The sequence below is a fragment of the Heptranchias perlo genome, chromosome 13 (assembly GCF_035084215.1).
Source record: "Heptranchias perlo isolate sHepPer1 chromosome 13, sHepPer1.hap1, whole genome shotgun sequence".
Taxonomy (NCBI): Eukaryota; Metazoa; Chordata; class Chondrichthyes; order Hexanchiformes; family Hexanchidae; genus Heptranchias; species Heptranchias perlo.
The window spans coordinates 54,400,672-54,423,963 of record NC_090337.1 but is presented as its reverse complement, the minus strand read 5'-3'; the positions used below and the strand labels follow the sequence as shown (position 1 = coordinate 54,423,963).

At 45.1% G+C, this 23,292-nt stretch overlaps 1 protein-coding gene across 2 annotated transcripts in view; it reads left to right on the top strand.

Moving 5' to 3' along the window:
• Nucleotides 1–23,292, top strand: part of uggt1 (UDP-glucose glycoprotein glucosyltransferase 1) — a 124,210-nt gene that overhangs the window by 85,336 nt on the left and 15,582 nt on the right. For both annotated transcript variants that reach the window (XM_067995512.1, XM_067995511.1), the window contains 5 exons: nt 786–890; nt 8,255–8,339; nt 12,753–12,935; nt 15,362–15,522; nt 22,661–22,775. In XM_067995512.1, the coding sequence (XP_067851613.1) occupies nt 786–890; nt 8,255–8,339; nt 12,753–12,935; nt 15,362–15,522; nt 22,661–22,775 (649 nt within the window). The remainder of the gene's footprint in view (nt 1–785; nt 891–8,254; nt 8,340–12,752; nt 12,936–15,361; nt 15,523–22,660; nt 22,776–23,292) is intronic.

The window sequence follows — 23,292 nt, the reverse complement described above, 5'->3', positions numbered from 1 at the left end:
TCCTCAAAGAATTCAATCAGATTTGTAAGGCATGACCTTCCCTGAACAAATCCATGTTGACTATCCCTGATTAAACCATGCCTTTCCAAGTGGCAGTTTATCCTATCTCTCAGTATTGATTCTAATCGTTTGCCCACCACCGAGGTAAGACTGACCAGCCTATAATTGTTTGGCCTTTCCCTCGTACCCTTTTTAAACAATGGTACTACATTTGCACTCTTCCAGTCCTCTGGTACCTCCCCTGTATCTAGTGAGGATATATTGGCCTTGGAAGGAGTGCAGCGTAGATTTACTAGAATGATACCTGGACTCCAATGGTTAAGTTACGAGGAGAGATTACACAAACTATGCCTATATTCCCTGGAATTTAGAAGATTAAAGGGTGATTTGATCGAAGCTTTCAAGATATTAAGGGAAACTGATAGGTTTGGTAGAGAGACACTATTTCCACTGGTTGTGGAGTCCAGGATGAGGAGACGTAGCCTAAAAATTAGAGCTAGGACTTTAAGGAGTGAAGTTGGGAAACACTTCTACATGCAAAGAGTGATAGAAGTTTGGAACTCTCTTCTGTAAACGGCAGTTGATGCTAGCTCAATGGTTAATTTTAAATCTGAGATTGCTAGATTTTTGTTAACCAAAGGTATTAAGGGATATGGGGCTAAGGCGGATATATGGAGTTAGGTCACAGATCAGCCATGATCTCATTGAATGGCAGAACAGGCTCCGGGGCTAAATGGCCTACTCCTGTTCCTATCTTCCTATCTATGTTTGTCTCTTTTTCACAGAGGATTCACTGGAGGACCAAAACCTGAAGAATTGAGATCTGACAAGGAAGATGTCATTAATATTTTTTCAGTTGCTTCAGGTCATCTTTACGAGAGGTTCTTGAGGTCAGTTGAATATATTTTCCCTGATCACCTCTTAGAAGTTCATTTTTGGCTCCCGCTAATTTCATCCATGCTCAGATTTCAGAACTGGATTCAGATCAACATCACTAGAATATTTTTCATGCATGTGCGGAAATATTCTATAATACGTTCATTTATGCAGAGACAGGATAGCAGAAAGAAAAGCTGCACTGATGGTGTATCTCTGAAATACAGCTTTGAAAGTTTGGATTTCTGGGGTCCTACAAATTAGGCTTCAGGAACCAAGTGATTTTTGGGCCGAGCTGCATTGGGTGTCTCAGTTTACCAAGGAGTCAATAGTATGCATTCAAAGGAAAGCATTAAGGCTGCCCTGATGGTTCAGTGGCTAAGTCCAGTGCATGGTATGGTACTGGTCCGTGGGGACCAGCAAAGTTCCAGGTTCGGAACTTGGGGCATGATTTTTACTCCGAGCCGGGTACCCCATGTGTCTGCAGATATTCGCGTGGGGAACCCGGAAGCGAATTGAATGCATTGCAATCTGTGAGCACAACTCAAGTGAAGGTGAGTATTTGAGCATTCGGGTTTCCCATGCGCCAGGCAGCCAGATTGATGGGCTGGCTGCCTGTCAGCAGTGAAAGGAGCTGCAAATCAGAGAGGGAGGTGGGAGGGAGAGAGAGAAAATCGGAGGGGCCGGGGGAGGGGCAGTGGGGGGACGTGGACGGGTGTGGTGGGGGGGGTCAGCCAGCATTGGGGATCGTGAGGGGGGGAGTGCAGCCAGCACGGAGGATTGTGGGGGGTTGGGGCAGGGGATGGGGGTCAACCAGCATCAGACATCTGGGGGATCAGCCAGGGATGACGTCGGTGGGGGGTTGGGGGGGGGTGGGTTAGCCAGCATCGGGGATTGGGGTGGGGTTGGATCCACTATTCGGTGGGGGGCGGTTGTGGTCGGCCAATCGCAGGAGTCCTGTCAGCCAGGTGAGCTTGTTCAGCCTGAATGAAGCACTCCTGCTCCTTCAGGCCCACAAGCAGTGCAATAAAGGCACCCACCTCATGAATCTGGCCCTTCCCGCCTGCTTTCACCTGACGTGAATCGGAAGCGATGGAAAACCCGAACAGGTAAGGTTAGATTCATTTAAATTTTCCAATACACAAAATATTAAGTACCTCAAGAATCTCAATGAGGTATATTGCCCCTTTAAGTATCGATCAGTCTGCTTTAAGTGGGGGCGGGACTTCCTGGCATCTGCTGTGCACAGGCACACAAACCTGCCTGGGTTACACCCAGAGGTGGGTGCGTTGGAGCCGGGATGCGTTCCCGCTTCAAATATCTACTATTTTGACTGCCCACCTGCCCACAACCCACCGGTTCTTGGGGGTTAAAATTACCCCCCTGATCTTTGTTACTTTAGCTGATCTCAGTCCAGGCATGGTGGGGTTGCCACAGTTTGCTCCTGGTAGGGTTCCTGATACAGATCACTTCACTGGAAAGTGTGCTTGTGAGGTCACGACTAGGCTTGATTGTAATTTCCCATCCTCCTTTTGTCAAATACCCTTCTGACACTTGCAGCCTACACTCATCGTCCAGGCTCACACCTGAAGAATGGCCTCCGGGGTGAGGCACTGGGGGGGGGGTGGGGGGTGGGTGGGGGGTGGGGGTGGGGGTGGGAGGGGTGGGGGGGGGGTGGACGTGGGAGGGGTGGGGGTGGGGGGGGTGGGGGTGGGGGGGGGACCACAGTACAGAATGGCTTACTGCTTTCAGTAGGAGAAAAGGGAAATAAAATTAAGTACAGTCAAATGAGGCCTGCCTGTTTTACTGATGGGTACTTCAGTTGTTGCATAAGAAGAGCATTAAATCTTAGAATCATAGAAAATTTATGGCACAGAAGGAGACCTTCGGCCCATCATGTCCGCGCCAGCCGAAAATGAGCCATCCAGCCTAATCCCATTTTCCAGCACTTGGTCTGTAGCCTTGTAGGTTATGGCATTTCAAGTGCATAATCCAAGTACTTTTTAAATGTGATGAGGGTTTCTGCCTCTACCACCCTTTCAGGCAGTGAGTTCCAGACCCCTACCACCCTCTGGGTGAAAAAAAAATTCCTCAATTCCCTTCGAATCCTTCTACCAATCACTTTAAATCTATGTCCCCTGGTTATTGAGCTCTCTGCTAAGGGAAATAGGTCCTTCTTGTCCACTCTATCTTGGCCCCTCATAATTTTATACACTTCAATTAAATCACCTCTCAGTCTCCTTTGTTCCAAAGAAAACAACTCCAGCCTATCCAATCTTTTCTCATAGCTAAAATTCTCCAGCCCTGGCAACATCCTCATAAATCTCTGTACCCTCTCCAGTGCAATTACATCCTTTCTGTAATGTGACCAGAATTGTATGCAGTACTCAAGCTGTGGCCGAACCAATGTTATATACACTTCTAGCATAACCTCCCTGCTCTTCTATTCTATGGCTAATAAAGGAAAGTATCCCGTATGCCTTCTTGACCACCTTATCTACCTGTCCTGCAACCTTCAGGGATCTGTGGACATGCGCCCCAAGGTCCCTCACTTCCTCTACACCTCTCAGTATCATCCCATTTATTGTGTATTCCTTTGCCTTGTTTGCCCTCCCCAAATGCATGACCTCACAATTCTCTGGATTGAGTTCCATTTGCCACTTTTCTGTCCACCTGACCAGTCCATTGATGTCGACAGCTTTCCTCCTCACCATCAACCACACAGCCAATTTTTGTATCATCTGCAAATTTCTTGATCAAACCCCCTACATTTAAGTCCAAATCATTGATATATACCACAAAAAGCAAGGGACCTAGTACTGAACCCTGCGGAACCCCACTGGAAACAGCCTTCCAGTCACAAAAACACCCATTGACCATTACCCTTTGCTTCCTGCCACTGAGCCAATTTTGGATCCAACTTGCCACTTTCCCTTGGATCCCATGGGCTTGTACTTTTTTGACCAGTCTGCCATGTGGGACCTTGTCAAAAGCCTTGCTAAAATCCATGTGGACCACATCAAATGCACTACCTTCATCGACCCTCCTTGTTACCTCCTCAAAAAATTCAGTCAAGGTAGTCAGACACGACCTTCCCTTAACAAATCCGTGCTGACTGTCCTTGATTAATCCGTGCCTTTCTAAGTGACAGTTTATCCTGTCCCTCAGAATTGTTTCCAATCATTTACCCACCACCGAGGTTAGACTGACTGGTCTGTAATTACTCGGTCTATCCCTCTCTCCCTTTTTAAACAACGGTACAACATTAGCAGTCCTCCAGTCCCCCGGCACTACGCCTGTATCCAGGGAGGATTGGAAAATAATGTTCAGAGCCTCCGCTATTTCCTCCCTTGCTTCTTTTAACAGCCATGGATACATTTCATCCGGGCCTGGTGATTTATCTACTTTCAAAGATGCTAATCCCCATAATACTTCCTCTTTCACTATGTTTATCCCATCCAATATTTCACACACCACCTCCTTAACTACAATGTCTGCATCATCCCTCTCTTTCTTTTGTGAAGACAGATGCAAAATATTCATTAAGAGCCTTCCCAACATCTTCTGCCTCCACACGTAGGTTACCATTTTGGTCTCTAATAGGTCCTACTCTTTCCTTAGTTATCCTCATGCTCTTTATGTATTTACAAAACATCTTTGGATTTTCCTTTATTTCACTTGCCAATATTTTTTAATGCCCTCTCTTTGCTTTCCCAATTTCCTTTTTAATTTCACCCCTGCTCTTTCTATACTCCTGTAGGCTTTATCTAGTATTAAGCTCTTGGTATCTGACATAAGCTTTCCTTTTTTGCCCTATCTTACCCTGTATGCTCCTTGACATCCAGGGGGCTCTAGATTTGGCAGTTCAACCCTTTTTCTTTGTGGGAACATGTTTATTCTGAACTCCTTGAATCTCCCCCTTGAATGCCTCCCACTGCTCTGACGTTGATTTACCTTCAAGTAGTTGTTTCCCGTCCATTTTTGCTCAATCACTTTTCAGCTTCGTAAAATTAGCCTTTCCCCAATTGAGAACTTTAACACCTATTCTATCTTTGTCCTTTTCCATAACTATGCTAAATCTAACTGAATTATGATCACTACCACCAAAATGCTCTCCCACTGATACTCCTTCCACCTGCCCAGCTTCATTTCCTGAAACAAAATCCAGAACTACCTCCTATCTTGTTGGGCTTGCTACGTACTGGCTAAAAAAGTTCTCCTGAATGCAATTTAAGAATTTTATGTCCTCTGTAACCTTCACACTGTTTGTATCCCAGTTAATATTAGGGTAGTTGAAATCCCCTACCATTACTGCTCTATTGTTTTTGCACTTCTCAGAAATTTGGCTATGTTAAGGGAGGTTAGGGAGGAAATTGCGGGTCCCCTAGCAGAGATATTTGAATCATCCACCGCTACAGGTGAGGTGCCTGAAGATTGGAGGGTAGCAAATGTTGTGCCTTTGTTTAAGAAGGGCGGCAGGGAAAAGCCTGGGAACTACAGACCAGTGAGCCTGACATCTGTAGTGGGTAAGTTGTTAGAGGGTATTCTGAGGGACAGGATCTACAGGCATTTGGAGAGGCAGGGACTAATTAGGAACAGTCAGCATGGTTTTGTGAGAGGAAAATCATGTCTCACGAATTTGATTGAGTTTTTTGAAGGGGTAACCAAGAAGATAGATGAGGGCTGTTCAGTAGACGTGGTCTACATGGACTTCAGCAAAGCATTTGACAAGGTACCGCATGGTAGGTTGTTACATAAGGTTAAATCTCATGGGATCCAAGGTGAGGTAGCCAATTGGATACAAAATTGGCTTGACGACAGAAGACAGAGGGTGGTTGTCGAGGGTTGTTTTTCAAACTGGATGCCTGTGTCCAGCGGTGTGCCTCAGGGATCGGTGCTGGGTCCGCTGTTATTTGTTATTTATATTAATGATTTGGATGAGAATTTAGGAGGCATGGTTAGTAAGTTTGCAGATGACACCAAGATTGGTGGCATTGTGGACAGTGAAGAAGGTTATCTAGGATTGCAACGGGATCTTGATAAATTGGGCCAGTGGGCCGATGAATGGCAGATGGAGTTTAATTTAGATAAATGTGAGGTGATGCATTTTGGTAGATCGAATCGGGCCAGGACCTACTCCGTTAATGGTAGGGCGTTGGGGAGAGTTATAGAACAAAGAGATCTAGGAGTACAGATTCATAGCTCCTTGAAAGTGGAGTCACAGGTGGATAGGGTGGTGAAGAAGGCATTCAGCATGCTTGGTTTCATTGGTCAGAACATTGAATGCAGGAGTTGGGATGTCTTGTTGAAGTTGTACAGGGCATTGGTGAGGCCACACTTGGAGTACTGTGTACAGTTCTGGTCACCCTATTATAGAAAGGATATTATTAAACTAGAAAGAGTGCAGAAAAGATTTACTAGGATGCTACCGGGACTTGATGGTTTGACTTACAGGGAGAGGTTAGACAGACTGGGACTTTTTTCCCTGGAGAGTAGGAGGTTAAGGGGTGATCTTATAGAAGTCTATAAAATAATGAGGGGCATAGATAAGGTCGATAGTCAAAATCTTTTCCCAAAGGTAGGGGAGTCTATAACGAGGGGGCACAGATTTAAGGTGAGAGGGGAGAGATACAAAAGGATCCAGAGGGGCAATTTTTTCACTCAAAGGGTGGTGAGTGTCTGGAACGAGCTGCCAGAGGCAGTAGTCGAGGCGGGTACAATTTTGTCTTTTAAAAAGCATTTGGACAGTTACATGGGGAAGATGGGTATCGAGGGATATGGGCCAAGTGCAGGCAATTGGGACTAGCTTAGTGGTATAAACTGGGCGACATGGACATGTTGGGCCGAAGGGCCTGTTTCCATGTTGTAACTTCTATGATTCTATGATTCTATCTCCCTCTGACTGTTTGGGGGACTATAGTTCACTCCCAGTAGTGTGAATGCCCCCTTTTTGTTCCTTAGCTCAACCCATATGGCCTCATTTGATGATCTTTCTAACATGTCATCCCTCCTCACAGCTGTAATTGTTTCTTGAACCAAAATTGCTATCCCCCTCCTTTTTTTATACCCCTCTCTATCTTGTCTGAAAACTGTAACCAGGAACGTTGAGCTGCTTCCTGCCCCTCTTTAAGCCATGTTTCTGTGAAAGGTAAGATATCATACTTCCACGTGTATATCTGTGCCCTCAGCTCATCTGCCTTAATCACTATACTCCTTGCATTGAGGTATATACCTATAAACACTGCCAAACTGCTTTGTTTTTTATTTGCTAACTATTGTTTCCTCTGCCTTCCAAACTCACTTAGTAATTTTCTGCCTTCCATTTCTAGTTCTGCTTCTCTCCCACCTAAATCAACACTCAGGTTCCCATTCCCCTGTCAATCTAGTTTAAACCCTCCCCAACAGCACTAGCAAGCCTCCCCGCGAGGATATTGGTCCCGGCCCGTCCGGCTTGTACAGGTCCCACCTCCCCCAGAACTGGTCCCAATGTCCCAGGAATCTAAAGCCCTCCCTCCTGCACCATCTCTCCAGCCACGCATTCATCTGCTCTATCTTCCTATTTCTATACTCACTAGCGCTTGGCATTTGAGGTTGAGCTCCATTTTCTCCATACTTAAAATAATGAATTTGTAGTTCTAATATAATGCAACAAAGTTATTTCCCCTGCCAATTAACCAGGGCGGGCTGAATATAAACGTCCCTGCTAGCTTTTTTGTGTTTCTTTTTAATTCCAACCTAAGTAACTGCACCTTGAAGTTGAAATATGTTTGAAGCTTACATTTCATTATCACTCTTTTAGATAAGGGGATTAAAATACATTGGAAGCATACAAAGCATGATCTGTCTCCACAAAGGGGTTGTAGGGGCCACATACCTAACTCAGCTCTGGCACTAACAAGTTTGTGCTGATGAAGTGCATTTTGGAATTTGGTTAGGGATTGCAGCAATATCTATTTGTTTGGGTATCTATTAAGTCAGTTGCATAGTTATTGGATTCAAAGATTCTGAGGAAAAGGGTGAGTAATTCCCTAATTCATCAACATACTCCAATAAGACATACACAGATGCCTCAGCATAAGGACATTTTGATTGGAATTTTATAATGTAAATATGTCAAAACATCAGCAGGGAAGATGGGGAATAGCAGCTGGCAATTTGTCAACAAATTTCATCAGTATCATATTGAAGTTGTTCCGGTTTGATACATTTGATACCCCTCACATATCCATATTTTTCGTCTGATTTATGGTTTGCACTTTGGCCACATTTAGAACCATTGGTTAGTAATGAGTTCTGTATTTGGCACTTGCATTTTTTTAGTGGGCAGTTCCTTTTTAGATATGTATAATAAACTCCCTGTCTTCTCTCTGCCCTGCAGAATAATGATGCTGTCTGTGCTGAAGCATACCGAAACACCAGTGAAGTTCTGGTTCCTTAAGAATTACCTCTCGCCCACATTCAAGGTTTGTCGAAGGAATTAATCAAATTTTAGTATGATCAGCGAGAAAGAGCATTGTACAATTCATTTCAGTATGTGTGTAGGGATTAAGTGGTGTGTAGTGTCAAGGTTTGTCTTTCTACCTTCTCCCCTGCACCCGCCCCCCCACCTCTCTTTTTTTAAATAATGGAGCTGTGTCAGCCGCTTTCTGATCTTCAGGGATCTGTACCAAATTAAGCAAACTTCAAAAAAAAAGTAACATAAAGCTTAACTAATTCCTGTTCCCATCCACTTTAAGACTTGTGGGTGAAAGTTGTCTGTGCTAGGTACTTAGTTGAAGAGTATCTAGATGTTTTTGTTTGCTGTCCAGCACCAGTTCTTTGTTTGAAGTCTGATGTAAGAATATTCCTTCATCTCCTCTCTTGGCAGACTGTAAGGGTACTGCGTTTGACCAGTCACATTGATGGGCTCGATTTTAGGAGGGAGGCGGGTTGGCAGCGGGGCGTCGACTGGGCGCGTGGGTAACACGCCCAGTGAAATCTGGGTGCTCCGCACACAATCGCAACCTAATTGAAGGCACTTACCTTGGCTTCTGGGTTTCCCGTCCTAGACTTGCGCAGCGGGCGCACTGCGCAGGCGCATCACAGGCTGTCAGCAGGAGGAGCCCGATTTAAAGGGGCAGTCCTCCAATGCTCCTCCTGCAGAATACAACCAATTTTGGAGCATGGAGCAGGCCAGAGGCAAGGCTGCTCCAAGGTTTTTTGACTCCTCACTCCAGGTGCTGCTCGATGGGGTGAGGACTAGGAGAGAAACATTTTTCCCAGCGGACGGGAGGATGTGGCCTGCCTCTGCCACCAAGAAGGTCTGGCTCGAGGTGGCAGAGTAAGTCAGCAGCAGCAGTAACATCTCCCGAACCTGGGACCAGTGCAGGAAGCGCTTTAATGACCTAACCAGGTCATCCAAAATGAGTATACTTATGCATTCTCCCACACTCCGTCTTCCACATCACCTCCACCACCACACAACTCCTTCTGCACTGCCACCACAATGCTCTCGCATCACTCCTCACATCCACTTAGCCATCATCCTCACCTTGCCTGCACTTACTCACCGCCCCAGTTCCCATTCGAACACTATCACGCAACCCAATCCTCATGCAATCTCATGGCCATGTCTCACACGCACCCTCCCTGCATCTCCCTCACGCTCACCCCCACCCACACCAATGCACACAGCGAGTCACTAGGCAACCATCACTCAATCATGCCTCTCTGTGTTTTACCTTGATAGGAGAAGAGATGCCAGAAGGCCCAGGAGATGGATGATGGCAAAAGGGGACATGGAAGTGGGGACGCCACTCAAAGCGCTTCCACTTCTCACCCGTTGCCCCCTCTCAACCAGTACCCGCAGTGCTGCCTCCTCTCCAGGTGCTCGAGTCTGCCCCTGCACAGGTGCAGGTGGAGCAGTCTTCGGAGGGGTCCTCATGGGCACTGAAACCCAGAGGGCGTCCGCACAAAACATCTCATTGGTCAGGGCATGGACAAGAGCAACCTGTCACTACCTCTACTGAAGCCGCAGGGGTAGCACCACGTAGGGGTTCCCGTAAACGTAAGGCAAAGGTTTTGTGAGCACAAAGGGGATGCACAAGGGTGTTTGACGATTTGTCATGTTTTCTTCCACATTCACAATAAACCTTATTATCACCACTACTGCAACGTCTTGCCCATTCTCGACTGGCTTGTGGAATAGGTCCCTTTCATGAGGTTCACCATGAACACGCACACTTGATGTCACCCATTGGGTCATTCTATAGTAGGTATATGTGTAGTTGCACCACTGTTTTGTACAAGGGGCAGGGGAGGCGGCTGGTGTGGCCGCTCCTCTGTCCAGGTGATGAGGACTGGACTCTTCACACTGTCTGATGTTAGGAGAACCATTCACATATCAGTGACTCCCTGGCCTCACAAGCAGCCAGGTCAGCCGCTGTTCTGCCCATGGGTTGTTCCTCCTCCTCGGCGTCCTCCTCCTCCTCAATGTGGGTGGCAGATGTGGATGGGGCCTCCTCCAGCGGCACCTCTCTCTGTTGTGCCATGTTGTGCAGGGCACAACAGACGACTATAATGTGTCCCACTCTGTCTGGTGCATATTGAAGCGCTCCCCCAGAACGATCAAGGCACCTGAAGCACATCTTGAGCAGCCCTATAGCCTGCTCAATTGTAGACCTGGTAGCGATGTGGCTGTCGTTATATTGACGCTGTGGCTCAGTGGTGGGGTTCCTCAGGGGTGTGATAAGCCACGTGTGCAGGGAATATCCCTTGTCCCCGAGGAGCCAGCCCTTGCGGGTGTTCGGTGTATGGAAGAGGGGCGGGATGTTGGACTCCGAGGATGAAGGAATCGTGGCAGCTGCCAGGATATCTGGCGCACACGTGAAGAAATCTCTTGAGGTGGTCACAAACGAGTTGAGTGTTGATGGAGTGATAGCCCTTCCTGTTGATGAACAGTCCTGGCTCATGTGGAGGTGCTCGTATTGCTATATGGGTGCATTCGATTACACCCTGCACCCGTGGGAAGCCAGCCACAGCGTGGAATCCCACTGCCCTCTCCGTCTGGCTGAGGTAATCCGTGAGGAAGTCGATATAGTGCGAGGCCCTGCAGAACAAGCAGTGGGTGACCTGCCTTATGCACTTGTGTGCAGACGACTGAGAGACCTCGGTGGCACTCTGGAAGGATCCGGAGGCGAAGAAGTTGAGGGCAGTGGTGACTTTGACAGCGACAGGTAAGAAGATGCTGCTCGGTCCATCCAGGAGCAGCTCGTCATTAAGGAGGCTGCAGATTTCCGCGACTACCTGGTGACTGACTCTGCGCCTCCGTATGCACTGCTGCTCAGAGAGGTCCAAGAAGCTGAGCCTCGGTCTGTAGACCCTGGGCGAGGGTAGTGCCTTCTGTGATGCATCACTCTCTGCGGTTGCCCTCCCTCCCGCTGTACAGGTGGATGTGTAACAGCACTGTGTTGCAGAGCTCCATGTGTCAGAGTTGGACGGCGTGGTCAGCGAGGCTGGTGATGCTGCTCGTCCTCTGAGGAGGTCATGACTGCAGCTACGGCGGCCCCCATCCGGAAGATGTACGTTTGAGAGGGTCCGCAAGGTAGGGAAATGTGTCTGCACACCTGGGTTGAGGTTCCAAGTTGGTGAATTTTAGTGTTAGGAGGAGGGTGGTGCGGGCCAAACTTTGTCCAAAGTAACAGAGTGGCCTCCTGCAATGACTGAGGGTCTCTTTCCCCGCCCCCCACACCCCCCCCTGTCAAGTGGACCTTTGCAGCTGCCACAGGAAACAGTCTCAGTTGAGTTGAAAATCCCACCTCTCCTAAAATATCATGTCAATCAGGTCTGCAAACGACCTGAAGTACTTACTTAATTAGTTTAAGTGGCATCCCGCCGGCTTTAATTGCCGGCGGGAGTCCCGCATGCGGGGGCTGCGCGCGCATCTGAGTGCGTCACTGGGGAACCCAGAAGTGGGCGGGTTGGAGTCGGGCTCCAGACCCGCCCCGGGAATCCCCGATTTTCGGAGCTCCCCCCGCCACGAACCCGCCGGCTCGGAGGTCCGAAAATCGAGCCCAATGTGTCTCGTTGATGCTCTCAGCAAAAGCCATTGGCATCTCATCGGCATTAAATTAGGGCTTTTACTCAGCGCACAAGTGCTTGATGCTGACACTGGATGCCTGAAATGGGAAGATTTTCCTTCTCCAGCCCTGGTATCCTTCAGCTTGAGCATAAAAGTTATTTGGCCAACAAATGCTCAAAAAGAATGCTCTTATTGGACTTGATTCTGCAATATTTCTTTACTATTTACTGTTGTTCCTCCTAAATTGTTCAAAATTTTGAGGGGTTTTGACAGAGTAAATAGGGAGAAAATGTTTCCACTGGCAGAAGGGTCGGTAACCAGAGGGCACAGATTTAAGGTAATTGGCAAAAAAAACTTTAGGAAAGATGTGAAGGCCTTGGAGAGGGTGCAGAAAAGATTTACTACAATGGTTCCAGGGATGAGGAACTTCAGTTATGTGGCTAGACTGGAGAAGCTGGGGTTGTTCTCCTTAGAGCAGAGAAGGTTGAGAGGAGATTTGATCGAGGTGTTCAAAATCATGAGGGGTCTAGACAGATTAGATAGAGAGAAACTGTTCCTATTGGCTATGGGGAAAGAGCAGGGGTGTGGGCCTAATTAGATCACTCTTTCAAATACCCGGCACAAGCACAGTGGACCGAATGGCCCCCTTCTGTGCTGTATGATTCTATGAAATTGAGCTATGCAGGCATCACAGTATAAGAAACACTTTATATGGACAAATTTTAAATCCGAAATACAAGCTGAATTGTAAACTAATTGTTACAGCACACCCCGACATGAAGTAATTGCAAAGATTGTTTCACCTCTGTTCTGGTAGGAATTTATCCCGCACATGGCTAAGAAGTATGGCTTCCAGTATGAGCTGGTGCAGTACAAGTGGCCCAGGTGGCTCCACCAACAGACTGAGAAACAAAGAATCATCTGGGGCTACAAGATTCTCTTCCTGGATGTGCTTTTCCCGCTGGCTGTTGACAAGATCCTATTTGTGGACGCTGATCAGGTAAATTGTTTAAGATTTCCAGGTTACTAGTTATATACGTAACGTGCTGACGGCCCTCTGGAGCGGTCGAAGTAGCTGTTGTTCATATGTGAGCCTGGATAGTGAATGCTGTTAAGTTATTCAATGAAACAACACAGCTAAAGGCAGTGGAGACCTTGCCCAATATCCCTAGTCGCTGGATGACAAATAAGAGCTGTTTTTTTTTTCCTCCTACTCCCTGGTTGGACTTTGGTTACTTTTGCAACACCCCGATCACTGTTCCAATTGAGATCAGGTACCTCGGCATAGAACAGGGCTTGAAGATGGGGCCTTCAAGTTACATATACCTCAGTGACACACCACATGCTGCACTTATCCACTGAGTCATCAGGGGTCCCATTCTAATTCTGTGCAGTGTATATTAACATGAACAGTTCCCTTTCGGTCTCAAAGAGCCAAATGTTCACTATGATAGTAGTTTGTATACATTAATATTATGCTTGGGATTGCACTGTGTGTAACAGTGTGAAACAAATTTTTACTTTTTACTTTGAGGATGGAAAAGATTGTGATAACGAACTAAAAATTGTGACAAACTCAATTTGACTTACTGCCAATGACTTGAACTTCGTTGTGTATCTTGACATGAAATAATGTTTTAAACACAATACTGTAGTTTTTTTTGTTGTAGATTTACCTTTTAACTTAATTTCTATGTAAATGTTATTTCATTTCTTTCTGTTTTTTTACACTGCTTCTTTTACTCCCCTTTCTCTTCTTCATCCGTTCATTTAATTTTTGTACTTTACTGACCTCTTGTTTACTTTTTTCTTATTTCTTGTTTCCCTGCTTAACTTCTCCATTCTCTTGGTGTTAACTCCTTTCTGCACTGTCAGTGAGTTATCTTGCCCAGAGTAATTGGGCTGCAGTCACCAAGGGCGAGGTCATTCATTCTGCAGCAGATCTTCGATGTCATGTGACCGTGTCAATCTTTCAAGTTCAGGTACTCAATTAACTGGGGGGAAAAAGGCCTTTTGGTGTCTATTTTCCAACCAATCAGCCATCACTTTTTCCACTGTGAGCCCATTCTCCAAAATGGACTGCAGGAAGCAGAAGCACAGAAATAAGATAAATAACTATTTTTCCCAATGCAATAGTGAGGATAAGGTACAGTAAAGGTGCACTTTGTTTTACTGAATATGATGGTATGGAGACTTCTTAAAAGGTTTCTGCACTTCTAGCAAGAGTACTGATATTCTAGATTTACTGGTATTCTAGATTTTCAAGAAGAACTTCACTGCAGGGATGGATATTCAGAATTATATGCACTCCCCTCTGATACATAACAGCATCAGTGGCCAGACTTTTTTTCTCTCCTTTTTATCTTCCTGTTTTCTCCTCTCCTCCTAATTCCACAGGCACCAGGCAACCTCTAGTACCTTCCTCAAATTCTCCTTGTGTGAGTCTAGATCATGAATGTAGGCAGGCTGCTGCCCATGGAGGACATCACAGCCAAGCCCAATGCTGTCCTCAACTGGCCTCCAGCCGTGGTGACTGGCAATCAGAGGCAAGAACCTGGGCTCCTTTACCCGGAGGAGTTAAGGCCAGTTAGGTGCCCCCATTGCTGGCCCATCTGAGGTCAGCTAACTCACTATAGATTGGGTGCTGAATCACAGGACTTCCTAGTCTGTACAGCTCAGCTGCTCAATACCTTAACTAATCTTAACCACCCTTAATGGAGCCATCAGGAGACTGTTGAAACCTGGCTTCAAACAGATGAAAATAGACACCAATTCTATGGACGAGGCAGGTTGCCAATAAGATTTTCGCCCCTTTGTGTCTAATTATTTGAAATGTGTGAAGGTAAGGTTCAATGGAAGAACGTTCAAACTAGGATTATTTTAATAATGGGTCTTATTTTTCATCCAAATTGCATTGGATTTGAATCCATATCTCAACACACGTCATTCCAGTACTGAATTTGCACTAACCCCCTCCCCCATTAAGGGTTCTTTCAGTTTGCTAACATTTTGCAGATATTGAGCTTGCAGATGGCTTTTAATTCGGAGAGCTAGATGAGGCAGTGATAATGTAGCTGAGCCATTAACGCAATCAATTTGGCTAGAAGGAGGCCTGTTGGTAAGGTGAATAAACTTTGTGAATCACTTGTGTTATTTTAATTAATCATAAAATTGGAAGGTCAAAACCATGCTGAAGAGTTTTATTTGAATCTGTACTTCTTGCAAACTTATAATAATCTCTCTCCATTGTCTTTAACAGCTTCATTCAGTTGTTTTATTTTTAAAAAGCATCATGACGTGGCTGCAGCCAAAGTAACAAAACTCAATCCTCAGTGATTCACAAAGTTGTAAAATATATTGCAACTCCTGCCAAGAGTAGGGAAAAGTGTAATGCCTTTGTCTGACCAGTTTTCCTTTTACTCACAGATAGTGCGTGCTGACTTGAAGGAGCTGCGTGAGCTTGACCTTGAAGGAGCTCCCTACGGGTACACTCCTTTCTGCGAAAGTCGCAAGGAAATGGATGGATATCGCTTCTGGAGATCAGGTTACTGGGCTAATCACCTTCAGGGAAGAAAGTACCACATAAGGTATGATTCTAACAACTTATACTTGGAGAGTGGACTTCTCTGTGTCTGCCCTGTAGATACTTTTATATTATAATTATGGTCCTTTGATACCCATGTACTGCTCTGTTCTGTTTTTAATTCATTGGTGGTAAAGTGCTTTGGGGCATCCTAAAAATGTAAAAGACATTACATAAATAGAAGATTTTCTTTATCTCCATCTGTTTACTTTCTGATTTGTCACCGCTCTTATTGTGGGCCTTTGGAGGCCAGTTTCCGAAAATAGGTCTGTGCTTCGTGCATGTGTGAACTGGAGAGCTTGGAGATAATTTTAACTCCCAAGAACAGGTGGGCTGGGGGCGGGTGGGTGGTTTAAAAAAAAAATTGTCTCGATCTTCAGTGGGACTGCATCCTGGCTCCAACCCCACTTCCGGGTTTAACCCAGGCACATTTGGATGCACGCAACAGAAACCTGAAAATCTCGTCCTCACTTAAAGCTGGCAGGCTGATACTTAAAGGGGCAATGTACCTCATTGTGATAGTTGAGGCACTTAATTTTTTGTGTATTAGAAATGCCAAATGAATTTAACCTTATCTTTTCGGGTTTCCCATCACTTCTGATTCACGTCAGGTTAAAGCAGGCGAGAAGGGCCGGATCCATGAGGTAAGTGCCTTTATTGCACTGCTTGTGGGCCCGGAGAAGCAGGAGTGTTTCCTCCAGGCCCAACAAGCTTACCTGCTGTGATTGGACCCCCCCCCGATCGGCCAACCCCCCTCCCCTCGATGTCCGACCTTCCTCCCCAACCCCCCTCCACCCCGATGTCCATGTCATAATATTATTAGGCTGAGTCAACGTGGTTTTATGAAAGGGAACTCATGTTTGACAAATCTTAGAGTTTATTGAGGATGTAACTAGCAGGGTAGATAAGGGGGAACCAGTGGATGTCATATATTTGGATTTTCAAAAAGCACTCGATAAGGTGCCACACAAGAGGTTGTTACACGAGATAAGGGCTCATGGGATTGGAGTAATACATTAGCACGGATAGAGGATTGGTTAACAGACAGAAAATAGAGAGTAAGATTATACGGGTCATTTTCAGGTTGGCAGCCTGCCGCAAGGATCGATGCTTGGCCTTCAGCTATATACAATCTATATTAATGACTTAGATGAGGGGACCGAGTGCAATGTATCCAAGTTTGCTGACGATACAAACTTGGTGGGAAAGTAAACTGTGAGGAGGACACAATGAGTCTGCAAAGGGATATAGACAGGTTAAGTGAGTGGGCAAGAAGGTGGCAGATGCAATATAACGTGGGGAAATGTGAGCTTATTCACTTTGGTAGGAAGAATGGAAAAACAGATTTTTTTAAATGGTGAGAAACTATTAAATGTTGGTCTTCAGAGGGATTTGGGTGTCCTTGTACATGAAACACAGTAAGTTAACATGCAGGTACAGCAAGCAATTAGGAAGGCAAATAGAATGTTGGCCTTTATTGCAAGGGGGTTGGAGTACAAGAGTAAGGAAGTCTTGATGCAATTATACAGGGCTTTGGTGAGACCACACCAGGAGTACTATGTACAGTTTTGGTCTCCTTACCTAAGGAAGGTTATACTTGCTTTAGAGGTGGTGCAACGAAGGTTCACTAGATTGATTCCTGGGATGAGAAAGTTGTCCTGAGGAGAGATTGAGTATAATGGGCCTATACTCTCTGAAGTTTAGAAGAATGAGAGTTGATCTCATTGAAACACATAAGATTCTGAGAGGGCTTTGCAGGGTAGATGCTGAGAGGCTGTTTCCCCTGGCTGGAGAGTCTAGAACTAGGGGGCATAGTTGCAGGATAAGGGGTCATTTAGGACTGAGATGAGGAGAAATTTCTTCATTGAGAGGGTTGTGAATCTTTGGAATTCTCTACCCCAAAGGGCAGTGGATGCTCAGTCATTGAGTATATTCAAGGAGTCTTACAACACCAGGTTATAGTCCAACAGCTTTATTTGAAATCACAAGCTTTCGGAGGCTTCCTCTTTCGTCACCTGACGAAGGAGGAAGCCTCCGAAAGCTTGTGATTTCAAATAAAGCTGTTGGACTATAACCTGGTGTTGTAAGACTCCTTACATTTGTCCACCCCAGTCCATCACCGGCATCTCCACATCACGAGTATATTCAAGACTGAGATCAATAAATTTTTGGACTCTTAGGGAATCAAGGGATATGGCGGGAAATTGAAGTTGAGGTTGAAGATCAGCCATGATCTTATTGAATGGCGGAGCACCCCCTCCCTACCTGCTATCTCCAAGTTTTCTGCGATCTTCTCACCAACTGGTCCCCAATGTTTTCCACGGCCACCCCACCCCGACCTTCTCCACGGTTTAGTTAAACCTCTTTTATATTTTAAAACTGGGTATTGACTTAAGAACTGAATTTTCTTATTTTTGAGCATAGCGAATGCAGATCTGTTACACAAAAAGAGATTTTTTGGTATTGTTTCAGACCAGCAAATGAGGATTCATAAACTTGAAATGTTATTCCGGCTCATCCTTGATGTTGGGAGGAAAATGCCTCACACATCATAGAACAGTTAAAGGAGTTATGTCCTCCCCAAATCGGACAAGTTCTATAATCAGAGGGAGATTCACAAGGCCAGATTACCACAGCGGCGCCCTCAGTGCCTACAAGATTTTTAAAAATACATTGAATCGATATGACCTCCTTCCTCTCCGAACCCTGGCTGCTTTCTCTCCCAACAGGCAGCGAGCCTGTCAATCTGGCTGGCTGTCGCGCGGGAAACCTGGAAGCAAAAATAATTACCTTCAATTGAGTTGTGATTGCAGATTCCAATGCAATCAACTCAATTCCGGGTTTCCTACGCGAATATCTGCCCACCTGCTGAGCTCCTGGCTCCAAGTCAAAGTCATGCCCCTTGTGTCTGGTGGGGCTTCATGCTTGGGAATAATTTTAGCTTGGAGCGTGCGTCAATATTCGTGTGGGGAACCCGGAAGTCAAGTGAGTGCGTCACGATGTGCGATCGCAACTGTATTGAAGGCAAGTATTTGTGCTTCCGGGTTTCTCACACGCCAGGCGGCCAGATTGGCAGGCTGGCTGCCTGCCTTTCGGGAGAGAAAGGAGATATGATTCGTAGAGGAGGGAGGGGGAGAGAGAGAAATCGTGGGCCGTGGAAGAAATCGGAGGGTTGGGTGGGGCAGGTGAGGGTCTTGGACGACATCCGGTGGGCCTTGGAGAAGATCGGGGGTGTGGGGGGGCGTTGGTCCACCATTGGCGGGGTGGTCGGCCGATCGCGGGGGTCACACACCAGATGAGCTTGTTGGGCACTCCTGCACCTCCGGGCCCACAAACAGTGCAATATAGGCACTCACCTCATGGATCCGGCCCTTCTCGCCTGCTTTCACCTGACGTGAATCAGAAGCAAAAACAGAAAATGCTGGAAATACTCAGCAAGTCAGGCAGGATCTGTGGAGAAAGAAACAGTTAACATTTCAGGTCAATGACCTTCCGTCAGAACTGGAAGAAGTTGAAGATTAAACAGTTCTTAAGCAAGTACAGAGCTAGGAAAAAGGGGGGGAGGAAGGGGCGGGGCAGAAAGAACAAAAGGGAAGGCCTCTGATCGGGTGCAGGGCAGGATTGATTAAATGATAAAAGGGATGATGGTGCAAGGCATTCCCTGGCGCTGTACTTGCTTAAAAACTATTTAAGCTTCAACTTCCAATTCTGACGAAGGGTCATCGACCTGAAACATTAACTCTGTTTCTTTCTCCACAGATGCTGCCTGATTTGCTGAGTGTTTCCAGCATTTTTTGTTTTTATTTCAGATTTCCAGCATCCGCAGTATTTTGCTTTTGATTTAGTGAACCAGAAGCGATGGAAAACCCAAATAGGTCAGGTTAAATTCGTTTGACAGTTCTAATACACAAAAATTTAAGTGCCTCAACTATCGCAATGAGGTACATTGCCCCTTTAAATATCGGCCCGCCGACTTTTAAGTGGGGACGGGACTTCCCGGTTTCAGTTGTGCGCATCCAAATGTGCCTGGGTTAAACCTGTAAGTGTGCGCGCTGAAGCTGGGATGCAGTCCTGCTCCAAAAACCAACTATTTTTACTGCCCTTCTTCCTACCCGTTCTTGGGGAATTAAAATTACCCTCTTAGTGTCTGGTGGGGCTTGATGCATATGGATAAATGCAGTGGAACCAGAGCTGTGCATTTACAGAACAGTTAGAGGAGGTGCAGACTTTGATAGCAGCTTGCGGCACCCACACTCATGTAGAACTCCGCTACTTTTGGGGTTGCGGATGATGGCGCCTATATATGCGAGAGTGATGATCAGAGCTGCTTTTGACAGCACTCTAAAAGTACCTTATCACTGTTCTGATTGAAAGCCTGTTCGTGCTCAGATCTGTTCTCAGGTTTCAATGGGTGTCATTTTTCATAGCATACACTGAGCTGTTAAACCCATTTAATACTTGACAGACTTATCAATTCCTGCGTGTCAGTGAGTTCTTCTTCCGACTGCAGCTGAGGCAAAAAAATAATTCTTCCATTTATACAGTGCTTTATCATGTCAAAACATCTCAAAGGACCTCACCAAATGCATTAGTTTTGAGAGCTATGACTGTTGTTACATGGGCAAACATCTAATTAGTGCCCATACTATTTTCCACTATACCCCTGCAAGTTGCATTGGCAGCTTTCTCCAGTTTAATCATCCCTCCAGGCCACAAACTGTAGACTGTTATCCTTTGAAACAATTCAGAACATTTGATGATGGGTTGATACATTGAGAATGGATTGTCTGCTAGACAGGCGAAGTGTACAACTGAGCCCCTTCAACAGACAACTTCGCTGGAAATGATTCCAGGATTTGAGCCTCTGAAGTTCTACTGAGCCTCTGTCATAAAACGTATCATAGAGGGCACCACTAAGTATACAAATAATTTAAAAGCACTTCTCCTTGAGTTTTCATAATTACTTTTTACATTTGACATACATGAAAGATCTGAGAATCCAGTTGAACATATTTGTACAGTTAACAGTTACAGTTAATTTGTTGTTTGAGATCTTGTCATTGTACAGTTATCATGTTTCATGAGAGTAGTCCACTAGCCCTCTTTACTACAAGGTACACATTTCTATTTGACACAGTTTGAAGCCAAAAGGCACTGTGCAAATGGGAGAAGTTCCTTACTCTATCTGGGGAGGCAGTCGCTACTTTCCGTGACTGGGATTGGTGACTGCTGCAGAATCGTTTGATTTGGTCTTTCTCCTCATTTGTAGATTAAATTAAATGGAAATTTTTGTAATCAGAAGATTTTTGTAACCATTTACTGTTGGGAATTCTGTTGCTGCTTGGCTGAACTTGAAAGGTTATATTTTGAAAACATTGTCTTTTATCTCGTGCCCTCCCCCATCACTGTATCATGGACAATTACACAATGCTATTCATATTCTCAGGACGTACCAAAGTACTTCACAGACAGTAAATTACTTTTGAAGTGCAGTCAGTTTTGTTTTGGCAGCCAGTTTGTACACCCCAAGGTCCCACAAACATCAAATGAGATAAATGACCAGTCCATCTATTTTGGTTGTGTTGGATGACTTTTACGACCACCTGAACAGGCAGATTGGACTTCAATTTAATACCTTATTCAAAAGACAGTGCCTCCGACAATGCACCACTCCCTCATTACTGCACTGAAGTGTTGGTTTAGATTACGTGCTCAAGTCCTGGAATGCGATTGAAGCCACAACATTAAATGCAACGTCATTTTTATATACCTTTTACAAAGAGCTGCAGTGCCACCATGTGCCAGTGGGCAGCACTGCCTAGTCTGCGTAAATCACAAGTCTCCATCAGCCACTCAGTGCCATTTTCCCCTGATTTGCAGCCAATTCTTGATTACACTTTCTTTTTACTTCTCTGTACTTGTGATAATTTTTCAAGAAAGAAAAAGCATGAACTGTTTGCAGAATTAATTGGATTTGCCATATTGGCATAAAATAAAAGCAGATGTTACCAATTTGAACAAAAAGGACATCAGTATCAGGAGCAAAATGCTGCAAATGGATTGTAACTCAAAATGCACAGTTTTGGGGAAAAAACAACTGGATAGTTCATGTTGGGGAAAGGTGAACAAAGTTACCAAAAACAAACACCATCATTTTAGATACCTTCCTTGCAATTGTGGCTGCCTTTTAAAACAATGGAATCATTTTGTCCATTTGGAAATTAATACCTTTAAGGTAATTGGCAAAAAAGCAAGTTGTTACGATCTGGAATGCACTGCCTGAAAGGGTGGTGGAAACAGATTCAGTAGTAACTTTCAAAAGGGAATTGGATAAATACTTGAAAAGAAAAAAATTGCTGGGCTAAGGGGAAGGAGCAGGGGAGTGGAACTAATTGGTAGCTCTTTCAGAGAGTCGACGCAGGCTTATTGGCCGAATGGCCTCCTTCTGTGCTGTATGATTCTATGTTTAGCTTGGATACCTGCCCAATGATAAATATATAATACCCAATGCTGAATGAAGACATGCACATACGGAAGCCTTTTTTCTGCAGATAGACTGTCGTTTATAGTGTAATTTGTAACAGTAGTTGAAGCGTTAAACTTGAACAGGTATTATGAGGAAACTGAGCTATACTACTATTGACTGGAGACTGATCCAAGGGATTTCTGGATTTCATTATCAGTTCCAGCCCTATATCAAAATTTGCCAATCACAGTATTTAGTGCTCTCCTTGCCTGAACATTTTCCATTTTGCAAGTAGCCAGACTTCAGTAATAGGTATTGGCTGATGACTGTGACATCTGAATATGCACTGCTTTCAGTGAGGCCTCTGTAGCCTCCTAACATCAAGAATACCCAGGCATATTCAGAACTTTAGCAGCATTTTTGCTATTCAATGACAATGATCTGATAAGTGAGGAGATGAACAATCAACAACAAAAAAAAATTGAAGCCGAATTTTTAGGTCATGAAGACCATTACTGGCTTGCTGCCTTTGCAGCCATTCAGTGAATTCATGCGTTTCTTTGTAGCATTGTCGCTGTGCAGCGGTAAGGTGACCCACTGGCATTGTGTACTGTCATTGTATTAACAATCCTGTGGCTTTAACATTAAAAACCCTTTTATTGTCCTCTCCATTTAGTGCCTTATATGTAGTGGACTTAAAGAAATTCAGAAAGATTGCTGCTGGTGATCGACTACGAGGACAGTATCAGGGTCTCAGTCAGGACCCCAACAGCCTGTCTAATCTTGACCAGGTATCTGTGTGTTTCTATTACTGTGCCGTGTCAAGTAGTAATGCTAGAATCTGTTGCACACTACTCCAAGGTTAATCCATGTAGTTGTTTAGTTTATGAAAGGCCAGTTACCATTTATAGATGTATGTATACATCTATACAGAGAAGATTAAGAAAAATTGTAGAATATTTTGGGTGTCTCAAGGATTTCCAACAATAGGTTGTTTTCTGAAAACATGAAAATCCAGGCATTGCTATACTGCCAGTTTTAGGCTAGTTGGGTGTCTTTTACTGTGGAGCTATGTTTAGGCGCAGTATTGAGGCTGACGAGAGGCTGCGCGGCAAACTGTGAAAACAATCAACCTTATCCTTGTGCAACAGCCCCTTATCCTTGTTTGTTTCTTTCCATGAATACAGTTCCCTTTGATTCACCTTGTTCCTGTGCGCCTCTAAATTTATCTGCTCTGTCTATCACCCTTTTAAATTTGATAGCTCGTGAACTTTTATTTTTTATGAAACAAAATCAAATCTTAACAAT